This window comes from Bos grunniens, chromosome 8 (assembly GCF_055505025.1).
Source record: "Bos grunniens cultivar Pamir isolate PY7600 chromosome 8, Bosgru_T2T1.0, whole genome shotgun sequence".
Taxonomy (NCBI): domain Eukaryota; kingdom Metazoa; phylum Chordata; class Mammalia; order Artiodactyla; family Bovidae; genus Bos; species Bos grunniens.
The window spans coordinates 112530174-112546933 of NC_141172.1; the positions used below are offsets into that span (position 1 = coordinate 112530174).

Genomic DNA, 16760 nt, shown 5'->3' on the forward strand with positions numbered 1-16760 from the left:
CGAGCCCTGGCATCAGACGGTCCAGTCTGGTCGGGCCACCGGCAGGCCGTCTGGCTGAGCCTGGACCCAGTCCCGGTTCCTGGTTCCCTTCTGCCTGACACACAGACTGACCTGTCCTGCGGCGCGTCATAGCCGTTTCTTTCCTACAGTTTAAGAGGAGTGCCCTGCAAGAGCACTCCAGGAAATTAAAGTCACTTTTCAAACATCCCGAGGTCACTTTAAGAATTCAAAGGGCAGGAGACACCTGCCGGGTGGGGGGGTGGCGCCGGAGCCGCTCTGCCCTCCCGGCTCCGGAAGTGCCGGCGTCGGAGGAGACCGCGCCCCGCGGCCGGGAGGGGCGGTGGGCCCCCGGGGCCGCACCGACTTGGCCCCTCCCCGCCCCTCTGCCTTGCGGGCCCGCGGGGCTCGGCCCTGACCCCGGAGCAGGTCCGCGCGAAGCCCGGCGGGACCCTGAACAGGCGGGCGGGCCCGGCGCGAGGCGAGGGCGGGCCGGGAGGGGCGGGGCCGGCAGGCGGTACTTCAGTCCGAGCGGACTCTGCCCCCGCCCCGGGTGGCCGGGCACCGGGGCGCCGCTGCTCACACGGAACCGACTCCGGAGCTGGTCCGCTGACGACCGCGCGCAGTCCGAGAGCGTCTCCGCAGTGGGCCGGGCCTGGAGGATGCGCGCTCTGGACGCCCCCGCGAGCGCGCGGCTCTTGTCCCGGGACTCCGGGACCCCCGCGGCCCCGGACGCGGCTGGGCCGGCTCGCAGGAGCGCGGTGGAGAGGCTGGCGGCCGACCGCGCCAAGTACGTGCGCGGCCCGCCTAGGACCGGCCCAGGCCCGGCTGGCGGGGGCAGCAGCCCCGAGGCGACCGGAGGGCAGGCGTGCGTCCCCGGGCCCGGGGTGCGCAGGGTTATAGCGCGGAAGCCGCTAAGGCCGGACTCGCTGGTCATATACCGTCAGAAGTGCGAGTTCGCCCGAGCGTCGGGAGCCGACAGCCCCAGGGCAAGCCTGGTGAAGAAGCTCTTCCAGGGGCCGAGCAAGGACAAGACGCCCGAGCCTCCCGGCGCCGCCCGGGTGGGAGCGGAGTGGGGGGTCAGGGCCCAGGGGGCCGCCCGGGCCGAGCCTGGCCCCTCCACGGCCCCCGCGCCCGCCCGGTCCGTCGGGACGCCCCCCAGGGTCCCGGCTGCGCCCCGCGGCGCGGAGCTGCTGGGGGCGAGGCGCCGGGGGCTGCAGCGCTCGCAGTCCGACCTCAGCTCGCGCTACTCCGCGTCCTTGGCCGAATCGGACACTTTCTTCCAGTACTGCGGCCTGGAGCCCGACGTGGTGGAGGCGCTCGGGCGGGAGAACTTCTCGGCTGAGTCGGACCGCGGCGCCCTCAAGGTCCGCAGCGTGAGCGTGGCCACCTCCGACAGCGGCTTCTCCCGGCGCAGCGGGGAAGACGAGGGGCTGCAGGAGGAGGAGCTGGCGGAGCAGGTGCCCAGCACCACCTCGGTGGTCGAGAGGAACGCGCGCATCATTAAGTGGCTGTACACCTGCAAGAAGGCCAAGGAGACGCCCGGCCAGGGGCTGCAGGGCCCCGCGTGACAGACCCCAGGAGACCCGGGCCGAGGTGTGCGTCCGGGGCCCGGGAGGGCTGTCTGTGAGGTGCTGGGGAGGGACCGAGCCGGGGAACCCTGCCTTCTAAAGTAACTCGGGCCGAGAGACAGCCGCAGGGGCGCCTGCGTCAGAAGGCTGCCAGACCCGGCCTGTGCCGGTTCTCCCGGGTGTGCGGCTTCTAGCTGCCAGAAAAGGTAACTCTGTACACTAAGTACATCCCAGTTGGCTTATTACTGTAGAAAGAGGAGAAATGGGCATTCCAAATGCTCCGTCAGAAAGTGCTTTTACACCTCTGCTGTTTCCCTGCGTTGAAATAGCCTGAGAGCTCTGCGTGGGTCCAGAGCTTTGATGCCGGCTGACCGGTCAGGTCCGCGGGGACCCTGGGGGGACTGCGATCTCCCCTCCCCAGAAAGGAAGGCTGTGCGCTTCCTTGAGGCCTTCACCGACCGAGCCGAGAGGGAGGAGGACTTCTCTACAGGATCTTCTCAGCCATTTGACACTCATTTAGCTCTAAAAGATTTTTGCCTAAATTTTGTTCAGATTGTTTCGAGACCTTTCTAAGGAGATGCGTTGGGGCAGCTTTGTGCCCAAGAAAGAGCTTCAGTTTTTTTTTTAATTGAGGGAGGGACTAGATCATAACTAATGTCTTAGAGTTCCACTTGGCAGTGATTCTGTGTTTTATTTGCCTCTGATGATAGCAGGGGAGGTGTATTTCTTCCCCTTGGAGTCAGTATCTCAAGGCTGATCTCAGGAAGTTTTTTCCTCAAGGAAGTAAGGAATGTTTATTTTCACTGTCACCTCTATGGAGAGGGTATCTCTGGGGTAGTGAAGGGAGAAGGGAAGATACTTTTTCAGGGTTCTCTTTGAGAACCAAGATTTTAAGCACTACAGCATCTTGTTTTCTCTGACCCTGCACTGACGACTTGCTATAAATGTTTGTAAAATTAATGTGATAGAAGTATTTTGTCTGCCCTTGAGATAAACTAATTTAAGACATGGTATCAGTCTTCAGCACGGTGGGGGAGTCTGCACTAAGACGCCTTTGCACACAGCTCACCTGTGTTTGAGGCCTGAAAAATGCCTAACTTCCCCAAGTGGCCATGGTCTTAATACAGATGTGACAATTCATGAAAAGGATTCAGTGTTCTTTTGAATTCAGAAGGGTCATGACTTACAGACTCCCTTGTAGTTTATTGAGGATTATTGCATTTTCCCTAACCTGAGTCCCCACAGAATGTATAAAGGGAATCAGAATTTAAACTAAAAGCAGTACATGAACTCGTACTTTTCACCAGTTGTCTTGGGGCCTGAGGTGAGTGACTGCTGGCCAGGGTTAGGGTTGGCCATGAACACCTTGATATGGTGGAGGGAAGCTGCAGAGGCTGGCTTGTCCCAGAGGGTCATGGTGTAGCAGATGGAGCCCTCAGTGGGGAGTTGGGAGCCTGTCTTCTGTAGCAATCACTCCCCCACTTTTAGCTTAGGCTCCCATTGTCCATAAAATGAACGTGGATAGCAGAGGGTTTCCCACCTCTATACTTTGTAATTCCATATAGTCTGAAATGTGTTTGTGTTCCATGACTGTAACCTAGAAAAGGAAAACAACAACAACAGAAAAACTGTTGTCTATTGTGACAGGACTTTTATAGCAAAGGGAAGTAGTTGAGGCCAGAGGAAAGTGGCACGGGGTTGGGGACTGCCCGGGATGACTCTGCAGGAGAACAGAGGTGCACTCACTCACCAGCTCCCTCCCTCTTCACAGTGCTGCTTTTTCAAGTGGAGGACCGTATCACCTGTCTTCTGAGCTGTTTCCTGTTATTGTTCAGAGAAGGGAGATGGTTGTTACACAGAACCTGCCCAGTTTGCTGTGTGTCAATGGCAAGCATCAGCTCTGTAAAGATTTTCTCTACAAATTTACTCTCATAGACCCCAAACAGCTCAAGTTCTTTGAACTTCAACCCAAGAGACCTAAGGGCTTGCTGCTTGGAGAATTGTGAGGAAGAAATGCATGTCCTTTCTCCGACTTATGGCAGGCCTCCCATTTTAATTAATTGAAGGACAGGAAGATGAGTAAACACCAGTAGACAGTGAATTTTCATGAATTTTACACTGGGCAATAGAATACTAAAATTATCAGTCATGGGTTCCAGTGGAATGTCCTCATTCTCCAAATGAGGACAATGTCTGTCATGACCACAGTCCCCTCAATTCACTACCTTCAGATATGAAATCCCCTCTGAAAAAGAGTCAGGACAGACTCCAGACCCTTCACCTTCGTTGGTGAGAGTCTTCTGGCAGCCTGAACAAAATGCAGCTGACCTTTTGTCACAGGATTACTTGCCTGAGAATAGTTCCCTAACTTCTGGAAGCTGTGGAAACAAAACTACAGCTGTAATTTTTCTCTAGTTTATTGTGACATTTGTGTTGGAACCCATACAGATTTGTTTTAGGATTTCATGAAAAATTCAGAAAATTTGAGATGAATGAAGATGTCTTTTCTAGGTGAAAAAGAAAATATATTTTATGTGAAGGTTTTTGTCCTCTTGGTATATAGAGGTACTATAAAGTAAAATAAAAATATTCCATCCAGAATTAAATAAGTTCATAAATTTATTACCCCATGGATTAAAAATGTTTACTTTTCAAAAGTGAGACCATCAGAGATAGAGAATGACTTATAGAAGCTGCATGCGATTCCACTGGGCTCCATGACTGACGGTTATACGTGGATAATTTTGGTATCATATATCCCAGTGTAAAATTCATGAAAACCACTCTTCCGTCTACTGGTGTTTAATCATCTTCCTGTCCTTCAGTTCATTAAAATGGGAGGCCTGCCAAAATTTAGGTTTCTGGTTTTCTATCTTTTGTATAGAATATATGTTACTGATTTTAATATCGTTATAAAAGAATGGCAACTTGTCCTTTGAATTTTTTAGGGATAAATATTGTTCAATTTTAAAGCAAAAATACCAGACATTCCCCAGCTCTTTTCACACTTCTCTTTGATAATGTGGGGTAACTGGAAGCTGGGCGGTAGAACTGTCTGAGCATCTGCACAGATGCAATGGAGCATGGAGCAGACAAACGGGACACCCCTGCCTTCCCACTTCTGTCTTTTCCAACTAGCTGGGTAGTTCGTACTCACCAACTAGGACTGCATTTTAGGTGAGCGCAGTGACCTGAGCTGTAATAAGGCTGCCTCCATCATCAGCCCAGCCCCAGAGTCTTTCAGAGAGGACTGTGTTTGAAAGGGCAGAACCTGTTTGCGTTTTAAATTTTGTTTGTATTGCTTGCTCTGTGTTCTGTTTTGTTGTCCAGCTCTGTGCTAGTGAGCACTGGCCTTACCGATCAACATTCAAAGAAATTTCTCTTTACTGCCTCAGAAAAAGGCCTACAGGGAAATGGATACAGAGCAACCAGATGATAGCTATGTTTGCTACTTATTTCTTTTCAAAGTTTTAAATGCACAAAGGAGATGTGTGAAATACAGAAGGTATCATAAAACCAAAGACTGCAGGGACCAAACTTTGTAATTCAGTGCTTGGCTTTATAACTTTTGCCTAGACTGGTGTTGATTGATAGCTTTTTCCTTACTCCTCAGGAAGCAAGCCTTCTGGACGATGGGGACTCCTTGCAGTATGTCTGGATGACTGGGACCCCAGCCCATCTTCACTGCCAGGTTCTGTCTAGAGTACCCAAGTATCCATATAATTGCTCTTTCCCAGGAATAAAACACACCACTGAAGACGTTTGTCATTTCAGAAGTTTGGAATGCTGTGGAGAAGGTGGGAACACAGAACTGGAAATTAGCTGAGTTTTAACTGTTATGACATAGCTGAATCTCTGGGAAATATTTTCTTGTGTTAGGTGGATCTATTTTTGCTTCCAGAGGGCAGCAGAAGAAGGAAAAGCTGCTTGGAAATATCTTCAAGGGCATCTTTCTGAGTGGCTTGCTGACAAATAGGCACCATGATACATTTTAATGATCATTAATTTTGAAAGGAAAAAAGGCAAAGAGCATGAAATTCAAACACAAATGCCATGGTATTTACTGCTTTCAACCATACTGGACAGATTGGCACTATTTAAATCAAAGTTCTGTGATCATAAGAAGATGTATGCTACACAAATACTGTGGTTAACAAAGAGCAAACACATGCTCACACTTGCACATTCACACATAGACCTCCCTTTCTAAGTACCGCCGTACCATAAACTACAGTGAATTCCAGCTGTGCAATTGATCATCTTACGAGGTGAATCAGAAAGCACTTTTACAACCACTGGAGAGCTGCAGGGTCACTGAGTGCCACTCCGGATGGGCTGTGGACATGCAGTGGTAACATAAAAAGATAAAGAGTTGAAATACTGCTAGGAAACCTTTCTGTGTACCTGGACAGTTTCTTGAGAATTGGCAGAATACTGAAGCTTCTTCCTTCAAATCTGTATCAGTGGTCCTCTTCTGCAGCACCATGTCGGATATGCCTCCTTGGTTCTCTTGTCCCCAGCTTCCGAAAAGGATAAAAAAGACCTCTATTTAGGCAGAACATGGACTCATGACATGTGAAATGCCCTACATTTTGGTCTGCTTCGCACCCTCATCTATCATGCAGTCATTCCAAATTTGGCAGCAGTTCGCTCTGTCTGAATAGGATGTTTGAAACAAGGGCAGCCCCTTGGGCAGCTGGGAGACTGTCGGGTTGGAGTGTTCTTGGTAAGGAGTTACTGTGACCCTAAACCTGTCCTGGCTCATGACACTCAGAGTAAATACATTTCAAGTTCAGAACCTTCGGAGAGAAGTTTGTGTATCCGTGAAAACGACCCAAAGACAATCTGTCACCCAGTCAAAGTTCACAATGTTTCATCAAAATACATCTAAGAATATAATTATTAGAACAGGGAGGGAAGAGAAATAGGTTTCTCAAAAGTAAAATATTTTATAAACCAATTGTGATACATTCATGTATTTGTTTAATACTGTATTCTACTTTTGTAACTTTTGCTGTGAGAATAGGTCCTAGAGTTAAATATTTATTTTTATATGAGTATTGGTCTTCAGATAGTTTTCTGACATTTCACATGGTTTTGGTTTTTATCAGTATACTTTTCGTCATTCTGTCCTTAGTTATCGTTCTGTATGTTGTTTAATTGAATTTTCCATGTGACTCAGCAGCATGTTCGGGACTCTACTGTGCTCAGTGCTGTAGGGCCTTGTTTGTCAGTAAGTCACGGTTGTGCATTTGGGGAGGACACCACTTCAATGTAGACTCTATAAAGACGAAGATTCCCTGCTCTAAGAAAATTTTCCCTGTTTTTTGTTTTTTTTAATGCTATTTTGCTATTCACTATTCACTGGATTATACTTAATTTAAAAGATAATGTCAAAGATGAGAATTTTCTTTAAAGGATCTTTTGTATTTGGAGTTTCCCTTTTTGCAGTTTCCATTAATTTTTTATGTGAATGCTTTAAGTGAAATTGTTATGTGCCTTTCTACTGTCAGAACAGGATAAAGTGTATCCTAGGTCAGATTTATCTGAGATCAAAATGATGTGAACTCTGCCATTCATGTGGGCTTCCCTGGTGGCTCAGTAGTAAAGAATTTGCCTGCAGTGCAGGAGATGCAGGAGACGCGGGTTCAACCCCTGGGTCCTGGGGATCCCCTGGAGGAAGGCATGGCAACCCACTCCAGTACTCTTGCCTAGAGAATCCCATGAACAGAGAAGCCTGGCAGGCTGCAGTCCATAGGGTCGCACAGAGTCCAACATGACTGAAGTGACTAAGCAGCAGAAATAGCTACCAACCACCCATGTAATATATGAAAACCAGGAAAACAAATTGGTTACTGTTTAAAAGCACTGAGATCTTCCAGAAGCATTTGTGTATCAATGACAGTGACTCTATGAAGTAAATGTCAGGGGTGTGTGTGAGGCAGGAATAGGGTGTCCCCAGACCCCAGCAGGATCAGGTTAACACTCCCTCTTGTGTGTCTGGATTCAGGCCTCAGCTCAGGGGCTGAGTGTGTGGCTGGTGGCGGGAAATCCTTTCCTAACTCTGAATTAACCCAAATTGCTGAGTGACTCTGAGACTCAATCAGACTTTGTAGCTCAGTCTGAATAAAAAAGTTTATAATGGGTTTCACAAGGATGAACAATAGTTATTGCTGCAAAATACTTTCATTTGTTCAGGAAAGAATAGCATATTAGGTAATATGATTAAGTACAATGGAAAGGAAAAGTTATTGAAAAATAATTGATAAAACCTGGAAAATAGCTTGACAGTATCTAGTTCTTTAATATATGGATACAGATTACCAGTGCCTCAGACTTAAAGGTAGTTATGTGACTGAAAGGTAGTTATATAACTGAAGTTTCCTCATTATGCATATAGTTTTTAAACTGCTGGTCACTGACGCTGGAATAAAAAGCAGGCTTTATCAAGCGTTGCCCTTTTCAGTGGGTTAAAGGGCAGTGCTACAGTTATTGTTGGTGACGCCATGAAATAGCAGGCCCAGACAATTGTTATGGCAGTCTAAATAGAGTTCTCTTTTTACACACTACTTGCAACATGAGTGCAATATTGTATATTCTGTATCAAAGAAATAAACTATTTTTTGTCATTTTTAATATAGCTTTGGGAATTTGTACAATATGAAAAAATTGAAGCAAGGCTATGGTTATTATAATTACTCATATCTTTTGCTTTCTCCTTCCTAAATATTACAGCAGATTATCAGTCAAAATGAAGAGTGCATTCTAAAACCTGAGCTAGGAGAATCATGTGGCATCCAAAGTCTCCAGTTCTCCCCGGAGCTGGAATACAGTAAAATCAGTTTGAATATTTAGCACATTGGTTTTCTTTGTTTTATCAGTCTTTTGCTTATTTTTTTCCTTCATGGCTTATTAATATTATTGTTGTAAAATGAGTTCAAAGGTAAAATGAGAGTACAGTTTGTAACCTTTCCTGTTAGTTAACTCATTGATGAAGGTAGACTACATGCCCATCCGCTTTGCTGTCTGTATCTGCCCAAATGGGACACGTGGGCCTGAGCCACGGTCTCTGCGTCACTGTTCTCACCGAGCCAGGCCGGCTGCCCTTTCAGTCCTACCGTGGCTTACACACAACTCCACATAAGCAACCAGAGATCCTTAGGGAGAACCTTAAGGGTTCTTGAGAATAAATGGTTCACCCTGTATTTCCATGGAGATAATGGACAAACCCTCAGGGGCTGGAGCAACTGTAACTGTTCAGAAACAGTCCAGATACTGTGCTGTGTGGCTTCCATTGTAGAATCCAGTAGCAGCTGTCATTTTCTTCCTTCAGGCAAACGTTTCTTACTCTTCTGTTTCTCTTTGTGAAAAACAAAGTGATGCTCAGTGGTTAAGTGTTTAAACCTTGCTTACATTTCCAGTGGTGAAGTAAATTTATATAATCATTGACTGTTCCAGATTGGAAATGTCAAACGAGAAGGAAATTAAGTTCTCAACCAGGAGCTTACACCTCTAGTCGTGGAAGTAGGAGGGAACAGCTCATGGGGAGAAAATACAGAAACATCAGAAAATGTCCTCCTGCTCAATAATATTTTCCTGACTATCTGCTACAATGCCCCCAAATTCTACAATGGTCATCTTTGTGTTATCTCCTTGAAAACTGTCATTAAAATTGAAATGCTTTCTGAAGGTGAGAATGTATTAAACCATTGATAACTATTCATCTTTAAGTCAAAACAGAATAGTAATTGTTTTAGAAAGTGAGAACCCAAGCTGCAGAAGCAGATCTGGAAAGGCAAGCGTGAGGGACGCTCAATTTTGATCTTAAGTAAGACTCTTATCTCAAGTGCCAGATTGGAAATTACCAGCAAACCCCCATCCTGCTGCTGAAGCCCTCATGCTTCTGGGCAGCAGCAGCTGTGACCAGGGACAGCCCGCTGATGATGGCAGAGTCACAGGTGCTCACTTCAGTTCAGTTCAGTCGCTCAGTCGTGTCTGACTCTTTACGACCCCATTAACTGCAGCACGCCAGCCCTCCATGTCCATCACCAACTCCCAGAGTTTACCCAAACTCATGTCCATTGAGTCGGTGATGCCATCCAACCATCTCATCCTGCCCTCAATCTTTCCCAGCATCAGGGTCTTTTCAAATGAGTCAGCTCTTCACGTCAGGTAGCCAAAGTATTGGAGTTTCAGCTTCAACATCAGTCCTTCCAATGAACACCCAGGACTGATCTCTAGGATGGACTGGTTGGATCTCCTTGCAGTCCAAGGGACTCTCAAGAGTCTTCTCCAGCACCACAGTTCAAAAACATCAATTCTTCGGTGCTCAGCTTTCTTTACAGTCCAACTCTCACATCCCTATGTGCCTACTGGAAAAACCATAGCGTTGACTAGATGGACCTTTGTTGGCCAAGTAATGTCTCTGCTTTTTAATATGCTGTCTAGGTTGGTCATAACTTTCCTTCCAAGAGTATGCATCTTTTAATTTCATGGCTGCAGTCACCATCTGCAGTGATTTTGGAGCCCCCCAAAATAAAGTCAGCCACTGTTTCCACTGTTTCCCCATCTGTTTGCCATGGAGTGATGGGACCAGATGCCATGATCTTAGTTTTCTGAATGTTGAACTTTAAGCCAACTTTTTCACTCTCCTCTTTCATTTTCATCAAGAAGCTCTTTAGTTCTTCTTCACTTTCTGCCATGCTTATTGAGGGGCCAAATACTGTACAGTGGGGCTCCCCAGGCTCCTTGCCATTATAAGCTTACATTCTAAGAGGGTTAGATATTTAGTAAGGATACATAGGCAGTCTGATGTTAGGGATGGGAAACATGCAAATGGAAGGAAGGAAGGAGGAAGGTGAGTAAGGTTGTAGAATCAGAAGTGAAGGCAGTAAATAGAATCGAAAGCCTGATTCATGAATTTCAATATGACCCTTTTGGTTTGTGGTTTCTATTTGTTGGCCAGTCTGTCTGAACCATAAATGAAATCCAAAGTCAAGTCAAAAAAAAAAAAGTCAAGCTATGGGAATAAAACATGCAAAATACAAATGGCTTATTTCAATCCCTGGAGGTCCTTCACCCTTCAAATTCATTTGAAGTCTAAATTGAAGAAAAATCAGACACATTACAAATGGGGCCTCGGAGCCTGGTCTTCAGCCAGCCAGAACCTTGTTGTAAAGGACTGTGTGGCTTTCCTGGCTTTTAGGGGAAGTCCGCTTTCCAAATGGAATACAAAGTCAAGGTAGCAAAAAGAGGGGATGTCACAGGCCAGAGCAGACCCTCCCACAAGTCTCCCCTGAGTGCCTTCTGAGCTGTGTCTAGGACACACCCTTGCAGGTGGATGGCTGGGTGCAGGCCCTCAGGACCGCAACACAGACAGTCCAGAACGGGGTTTACTCGAGGTCACTGGAGAGAGCTCCCTCCCCACTTCTTGCAGGTGTGAGTCAGGGCCAGACAGACTGCCCATGTGAGCGTCTGCCAAGGTGGGCAGGCACCCGGGACCACCCACTGTCAAATGAAAGGAGCGCTGGAGACCATGCATCGCCCTCCCAGCCCCCAGGAGGCAGGCACCTCTCGCCGGCCCCGGGCGCCTTCCCAGCGCCGCCCTAGTTGCCGAACACGAGAGGGCGGCCAGCTGCTTGGTCCCTGGAAACTTTCTGGTGTCCTAGGAAAACCTTCAGTCCCTAGCAAGTTGGGAGGATTGGACACCCTAAGAGGGCACCTTGATTAACACATATCTCGACGTCACGTTCTCAATTTCAGTTTAGTTTCTGCTCTGAGGAAATCAACGCCAAAACTACTGTGAGCACAGAAGAACTTTAAGTTTTTGGCAACAAGGTTTTGGTGTTTTCACTCTTGCCTTAAATCAGGGCAGCTTAGGTAGTGTGTTTCCTGTCTGGTGGGAGAAGGTCACGTGGTGCAGATTAAGAAGGGATAGGTGCTTCTGTGTTGGTTCTACTTCTGGGAGGACCCAGCTCCCTGGAGGAAGCCACGTTTCCCAGGCACCTGCACCAGGAGCAGGACGAGGACCTCACCTTGGTTGTTGCATGGAATCCTTGCATAGTCTGTGAGGATCACCATTCTAACCCACCAGGTAGCTGAGGTGTAGAGACATTTAGTACCTGCTTAGATCAAAGAATTATTAATAACATGCTGGAGAGGTAAGAGTGTGAACATATATCTGCCTGGTTCCAATGGCAGCCATATTCTAGCTGTTAAGAAGTAAATGAGAAGCCAGAATGCTTGAAGAATTCATAACTTCCCCAGGGCATAGTCTGATTCAACAGGTCAAAACCTAAGCAGGCTTCTGATCCAAGAAGCCACTCCCGACCTGAGTCACCTGACTGCCCCGATCACCACCTGCTGGGTGACTCAGGCAGGATGAGGACATGGCCCCGAATCTGACATCCTGAGAACCTCAAAGCAGCAAATGTTCATGCTGCAGGACAGGCTCTCATGGTTTAGCTTATGCTGATCATTTTACATAAGGTGAGATGTATCTTAAAACTAGTCTTAAATAAAGAGAAAGTCAGAGGGAGAGCAAGCAAGCTGTGTCGGGAGAGCTTGGAACAGTGCGGATCAGGGCCTCGTGGAGTCAAAATGCCGAGCTGGGGGACAGCTGTTTGCTGCAGCACAGCTCCATTAACGGGAGCTGTTGTGAATCCAGAGTGCGTCCACCTCATGCCCATCATGGAGCTCCAAGGCCCAGTGAGAGGGTTAAGGCCTTCTAGATCTATTGTCCCAGCAAATCTGGTAGAACTGAGATTATTTCATTGATTGACTTCTAGGTAAATGGGAAATGGCCAGTTGTAAAAAGAGGAGAAGCTCCTTTAAATTTACTTTGCAGTAGTAGAAAGTTTGGCACATCTTTTGGTCTATGAAATCTTTTCAGCAATAAAAAGAGAAGTACAAGATATGCACTCAGTCCCTTGCATGCATCTTACAGCTATACAAATATTACTCTTTTATAGGTGAAAAGAAAAACTGAGTCAACTGTCAACACTCTCTCCATGCAGGTAGAGACAGGAGGGACTGAGTCACCTTTTCCCGTTGACTCTGGGCTGAGTGAGCAACTCAGATGTGAAGGCCACAGGAAGTCACTGCACCCACTGTGCCAGCATCCTCATTCCTGCTCAGCCGATACTAACCACAATTACTTATGTATTCAGGTTAGTAAACCTACGGGGGTCCATGATGTCAGGAACCCTGTCAGAGCACTATAGAGCCTTTTCCAAGGAAGAATATTTTCTAATTAAAATGCATCTGCCAGAGAGATTAAACTCTGATCTCTGAAAGAGTGACTGTGAGTTCTGGACACACAGCACAGTGAGAGGTCATTGAAACAAGGGCTTGTAGAAGCCGAGTGCCTCTGGCGCAGCTTGCGGAGCAGTAAACAAACATCTCTCAGGCTCCTTGCTGTTCAAAGGTTGGAGGATGAATAATGTTTTTAAAGGCATTTACGCAGTTCAGTTCAGTCACTCAGTCGAGTCCGACTCTTTGCGACCCCATGAATCGCAGCGCACCAGGCCTCCCTGTCCATCACCAACTCCCGGAGTTCACTCAGACTCACGTCCATGGAGTCAGTGATGCCATCCAGCCATCTCATCCTCTGTCGTCCCCTTCTCCTCCTGCCCCCAATCCCTCCCAGCATCAGAGTCTTTTCCAATGAGTCAACTCTTTGCATGAGATGGCCAAAGTACTGGAGTTTCAGCTTCAGCATCATTCCCTCCAAAGAAATCCCAGGGCTGATCTCCTTCAGAATGGACTGGTTGGATCTCCTTGCAGTCCAAGGGACTCTCAAGAATCTTCTCCAACACCACAGTTCAAAAGCATTAATTCTTCGGTGCTCAGCTTTCTTCACAGTCCAACTCTCAGGAGACACCAAATAGTTATTATTATTCTAATCATATTAGTTCCCTAATGATTTTTCACTCACTGACTTATTTAAAATATTTATGAATCAGTTTATATATTCAAGCTTCCATCACTTGGTATCAAAATGTCTTTTCTGGAGTTCTCTGGGTTTCATGGCTCGAGAATGTGAGATTTGCTAATCAGTTCTGCATTTAGCTGGTCATCTCCCTATGTAGAACCTACATTCAGGAGAAGGAAAATCAGTGAAAATTGGTTCATTTCTCTCCCCATCATGATTTAGTAAAGTGAGAGTGGGTTAGAATTTCAAAACAGAGCAAAAAAAAAAACACATTTTTTTTGGTCTAGAGAAAGTACCATAGGAAATTCTGAAAAAGTATTGTGGGACTTGCTGATCATTTAGTGAAATATCTGAAAGCCATGAAGGAATATTAATGGCAAAGCAACATTACCTAGCACTGGTCAAGAAGTTTATAGTTTACAAGGCTATCTGATATCTAGTTTCTCATTTGATCTTTACAACCCTCTTTGAGGTAGCTGGGGCAAGTATTCCTACTGCTTCTGTTTTGCAGAGGAGGAAATAAAGAGTGAAGTTCCCTGCCTGAGTGGCTCAGATGGTAAAGAATCTGCCTGCAATGCAGGAGACCTGGGTTTGATCCCTGGGTCTGGAAGACCCTCTGGAGAAGGGAATGGCAACCCACTCTAGTGTGTTTCCCTGGAGAATCCCATGGACAGAAGAGCCTGGCAGGCTACAGTCATGAGGCGCAAAGAGTCGGACACAACTGAGCAACTAACACTTTCACTACCTGCCCAAAATGATGCCTGCATTAATGTTGTCATTGACTTGGGGTTGTGGAGGAGTTGATAAAGAATCTATTAGCATCACCAGATGGTTAAGTGAAACGTTTAAGAGCTTATCAGAGACATCTCTGTTTTGTGTCTTGACTGTGGGATTTTTCTAAAGCTCTCTGTCAAAAATCCCTATATCTTTCTCATGAGATTCTTCACTAATTACCTTATGCAGCCTAGTGATTTATGTGGCTCAGACCATGAACTCCTCATTGCAAAATTCAGACTTAAATTGAAGAAAGTAGGGAAAAGCACTAGACCATTCAGGTATGACCTAAATCAAATCCCTTATGATTATACAGTGGAAGTGAGAAATAGATTCAAGGTATTAGATCTGATAGACAGAGTGCTTGAAGAACTGTGGATGGAGGTTCATGACATTGTACAGGAGGCAGTGATCAAGACCATCCCCAAGAAAAAGAAATGTAAAAAGGCAAAATGGCTGTCTGAAGAGGCCTTACAAATAGCTGTGAAAAGAAGAGAAGTCAAAGGCAAAGAAGAAAAGGAAAGATATACTCATCTGAATGCGGAGTTCCAAAGAATAGCAAGGAGAGATAAAAAAGACTTCCTCAGTGATCAATGCAAAGAAATAAAGGAAAACAATAGAATGGAAAGACAAGAGATCTCTTCAAGAAAATTAGAGATACCAAGGGAACATTTCATGAAAAGATGGGCACAATAAAGGACAGAAATGGTATGAACCTAACAGAAGCAGAAGATATTAAGAAGAGATGGCAAGAACACACAGAAAAACTATGCAAAAAAGAACTTCATGACCCAGATAACTAGGATGGTGTGACCACTCACCTGAGCCAGACATCCTGGAATGTGAAGTCAAGTGGGCCTTAGGAAGCATCGCTGTGAACAAAGCTAGTGGAGGTGATAGAATTCCAGTTGAGCTATTTCATATCCTAAAAGATAATTCTTTGAAAGTGCTGCACTCAATATGCCAGCGAATTTGGAAAACTCAGCAGTGGCCACAGGACTGGAAAAGGTCAGTTTTCATTCCAATCCCAAAGAAAGGCAATGTCAAAGAATGTTCAAACTACCACACAACTGCACTCATCTCACATGTTAGCAAAGTAATGCTCAAAATTCTCCAAGCCAGGCTTCTACAGTACGTGAACTTCCAGATGCTCAAGCTGGATTTCGAAAAGACAGAGGAACCAGAGATCAAATTGCCAACATCCTTTGGATCATTGAAAAAGCAAGAGAGTTCCAGAAAAAACATCTACTTCTGCTTTATTGACTACGCCAAAGCCTTTGACTGTGTGGGTCACAACAAACTGTGGAAAATTCTTAAAGAGACAGGAATACCAGACCACCTGACCTGCCTCCTGAGAAATCTGTATGCAGGTCAAGAAGCAACAGGTAGAACTGGAGATGGAACAACAGACTGGTTCCAAATCGGGAAAGGAGTATGTCAAGGGTGTATATTGTCACCCTGCTTATTTAACTTATATGCTGAATACATCATGCGAAATGCCTGGTTGGATGAAGCACAAGCTGGAATCAAGATTGCCGGGAGAAGTATCAATAACCTCAGATATGCAGATGACACCACCCTTTTAGCAGAAAGCTAAGAAGAACTAAAGAGCCTCTTGATGAAAATGAAAGAGGAGAGTAAAAAAGCTGGCTTAAAACTCAACACTCAGAAAACTAAGATCATGGCATCTGGTCCCATCACTTCATGGCAAATAGATGGGGGAACAGTGGAAACAGTGACAGACTTATTTTCTTGGGCTCCAAAATCACTGCAGTTGGTGACTGTAGCCATGAAATTAAAAGATGCTTTTCCTTGGAAGAAAATCTATGACCAACCTATATAGGATATTCAAAATTGGAGACATTACTTTGCTGACAAAAGGTCCGTCTAGTCAAAGCTATGGTTTTTCCAGTAGTTGTGTATGGATGTGAGAGTTGGACTTTAAAGAAAGCTGAGCACCAAAGAATTGATGTTTTTGAACTGTGGTGTTGGAGAAGACTCTTGAGAGTCCCTTGGACTGCAAGGAGATCCAGCCAGTCCATCCTAAAGGAGATTACTCCTGGGTGTTCATTGGAGGGACTGATGTTGAAGCTGAAACTCCAATACTTGGTGACCTGATGCGGAGAGCTGACTCATTAGGAAAGACCCTGATGCTGGGAAGGATTGAAGGCAGGAGAAGAAGGGGACGACAGAGGATGAGATGGTTGGGTGGCATCATTGGCGTGATGGACATGAGTTTGTGCAAGCTCTGGGAGTTGGTAATGGACAGGGAAGCCTGGCATGCTGTGGTCCATGGGGTCGCAAAGAGTTGGACATGACTGAGGGACTGAAATGAACTGAACTGAGTCTACTGAGACTGTATTAAATTTTCAAATTCATCCTTTTGCATATAACCTTTTATATGTTGAGTGAAGTGTGTGTGTGTGTGTGTGTGTGTGTATTGCACACATGCATATATGTTTGCTCCATTTTGACATAATTGTTCC

At 46.1% G+C, this 16760-nt stretch overlaps 1 protein-coding gene across 2 annotated transcripts; it reads left to right on the forward strand.

Annotated features, from left to right (window-relative positions):
- Positions 1-281: 281 nt before the first annotated feature.
- FAM110C (family with sequence similarity 110 member C) lies at positions 282-8204 on the forward strand. 2 transcript variants are annotated; one of them, XM_086414626.1, is made up of 2 exons: positions 282-1593; positions 5182-8204. In XM_086414626.1, exon 1 carries the CDS (start codon positions 660-662, stop codon positions 1566-1568), a length of 909 nt encoding a protein of 302 aa, XP_086270752.1. In that variant the 5' UTR covers positions 282-659; the 3' UTR covers positions 1569-1593; positions 5182-8204. The 2 variants fall into 2 exon arrangements, 1 of the variants encoding a protein (XP_086270752.1); XR_015169357.1 differs by having other exon boundaries at positions 524-1774.
- The last annotated feature ends 8556 nt before the right edge of the window (positions 8205-16760 follow it).

Excerpts from the sequence above, each read along its gene's own strand:
- FAM110C (XM_086414626.1), top strand. The coding sequence starts at position 660 with ATGCGCGCTCTGGACGCCCCCGCGAGCGCGCGGCTCTTGTCCCGGGAC.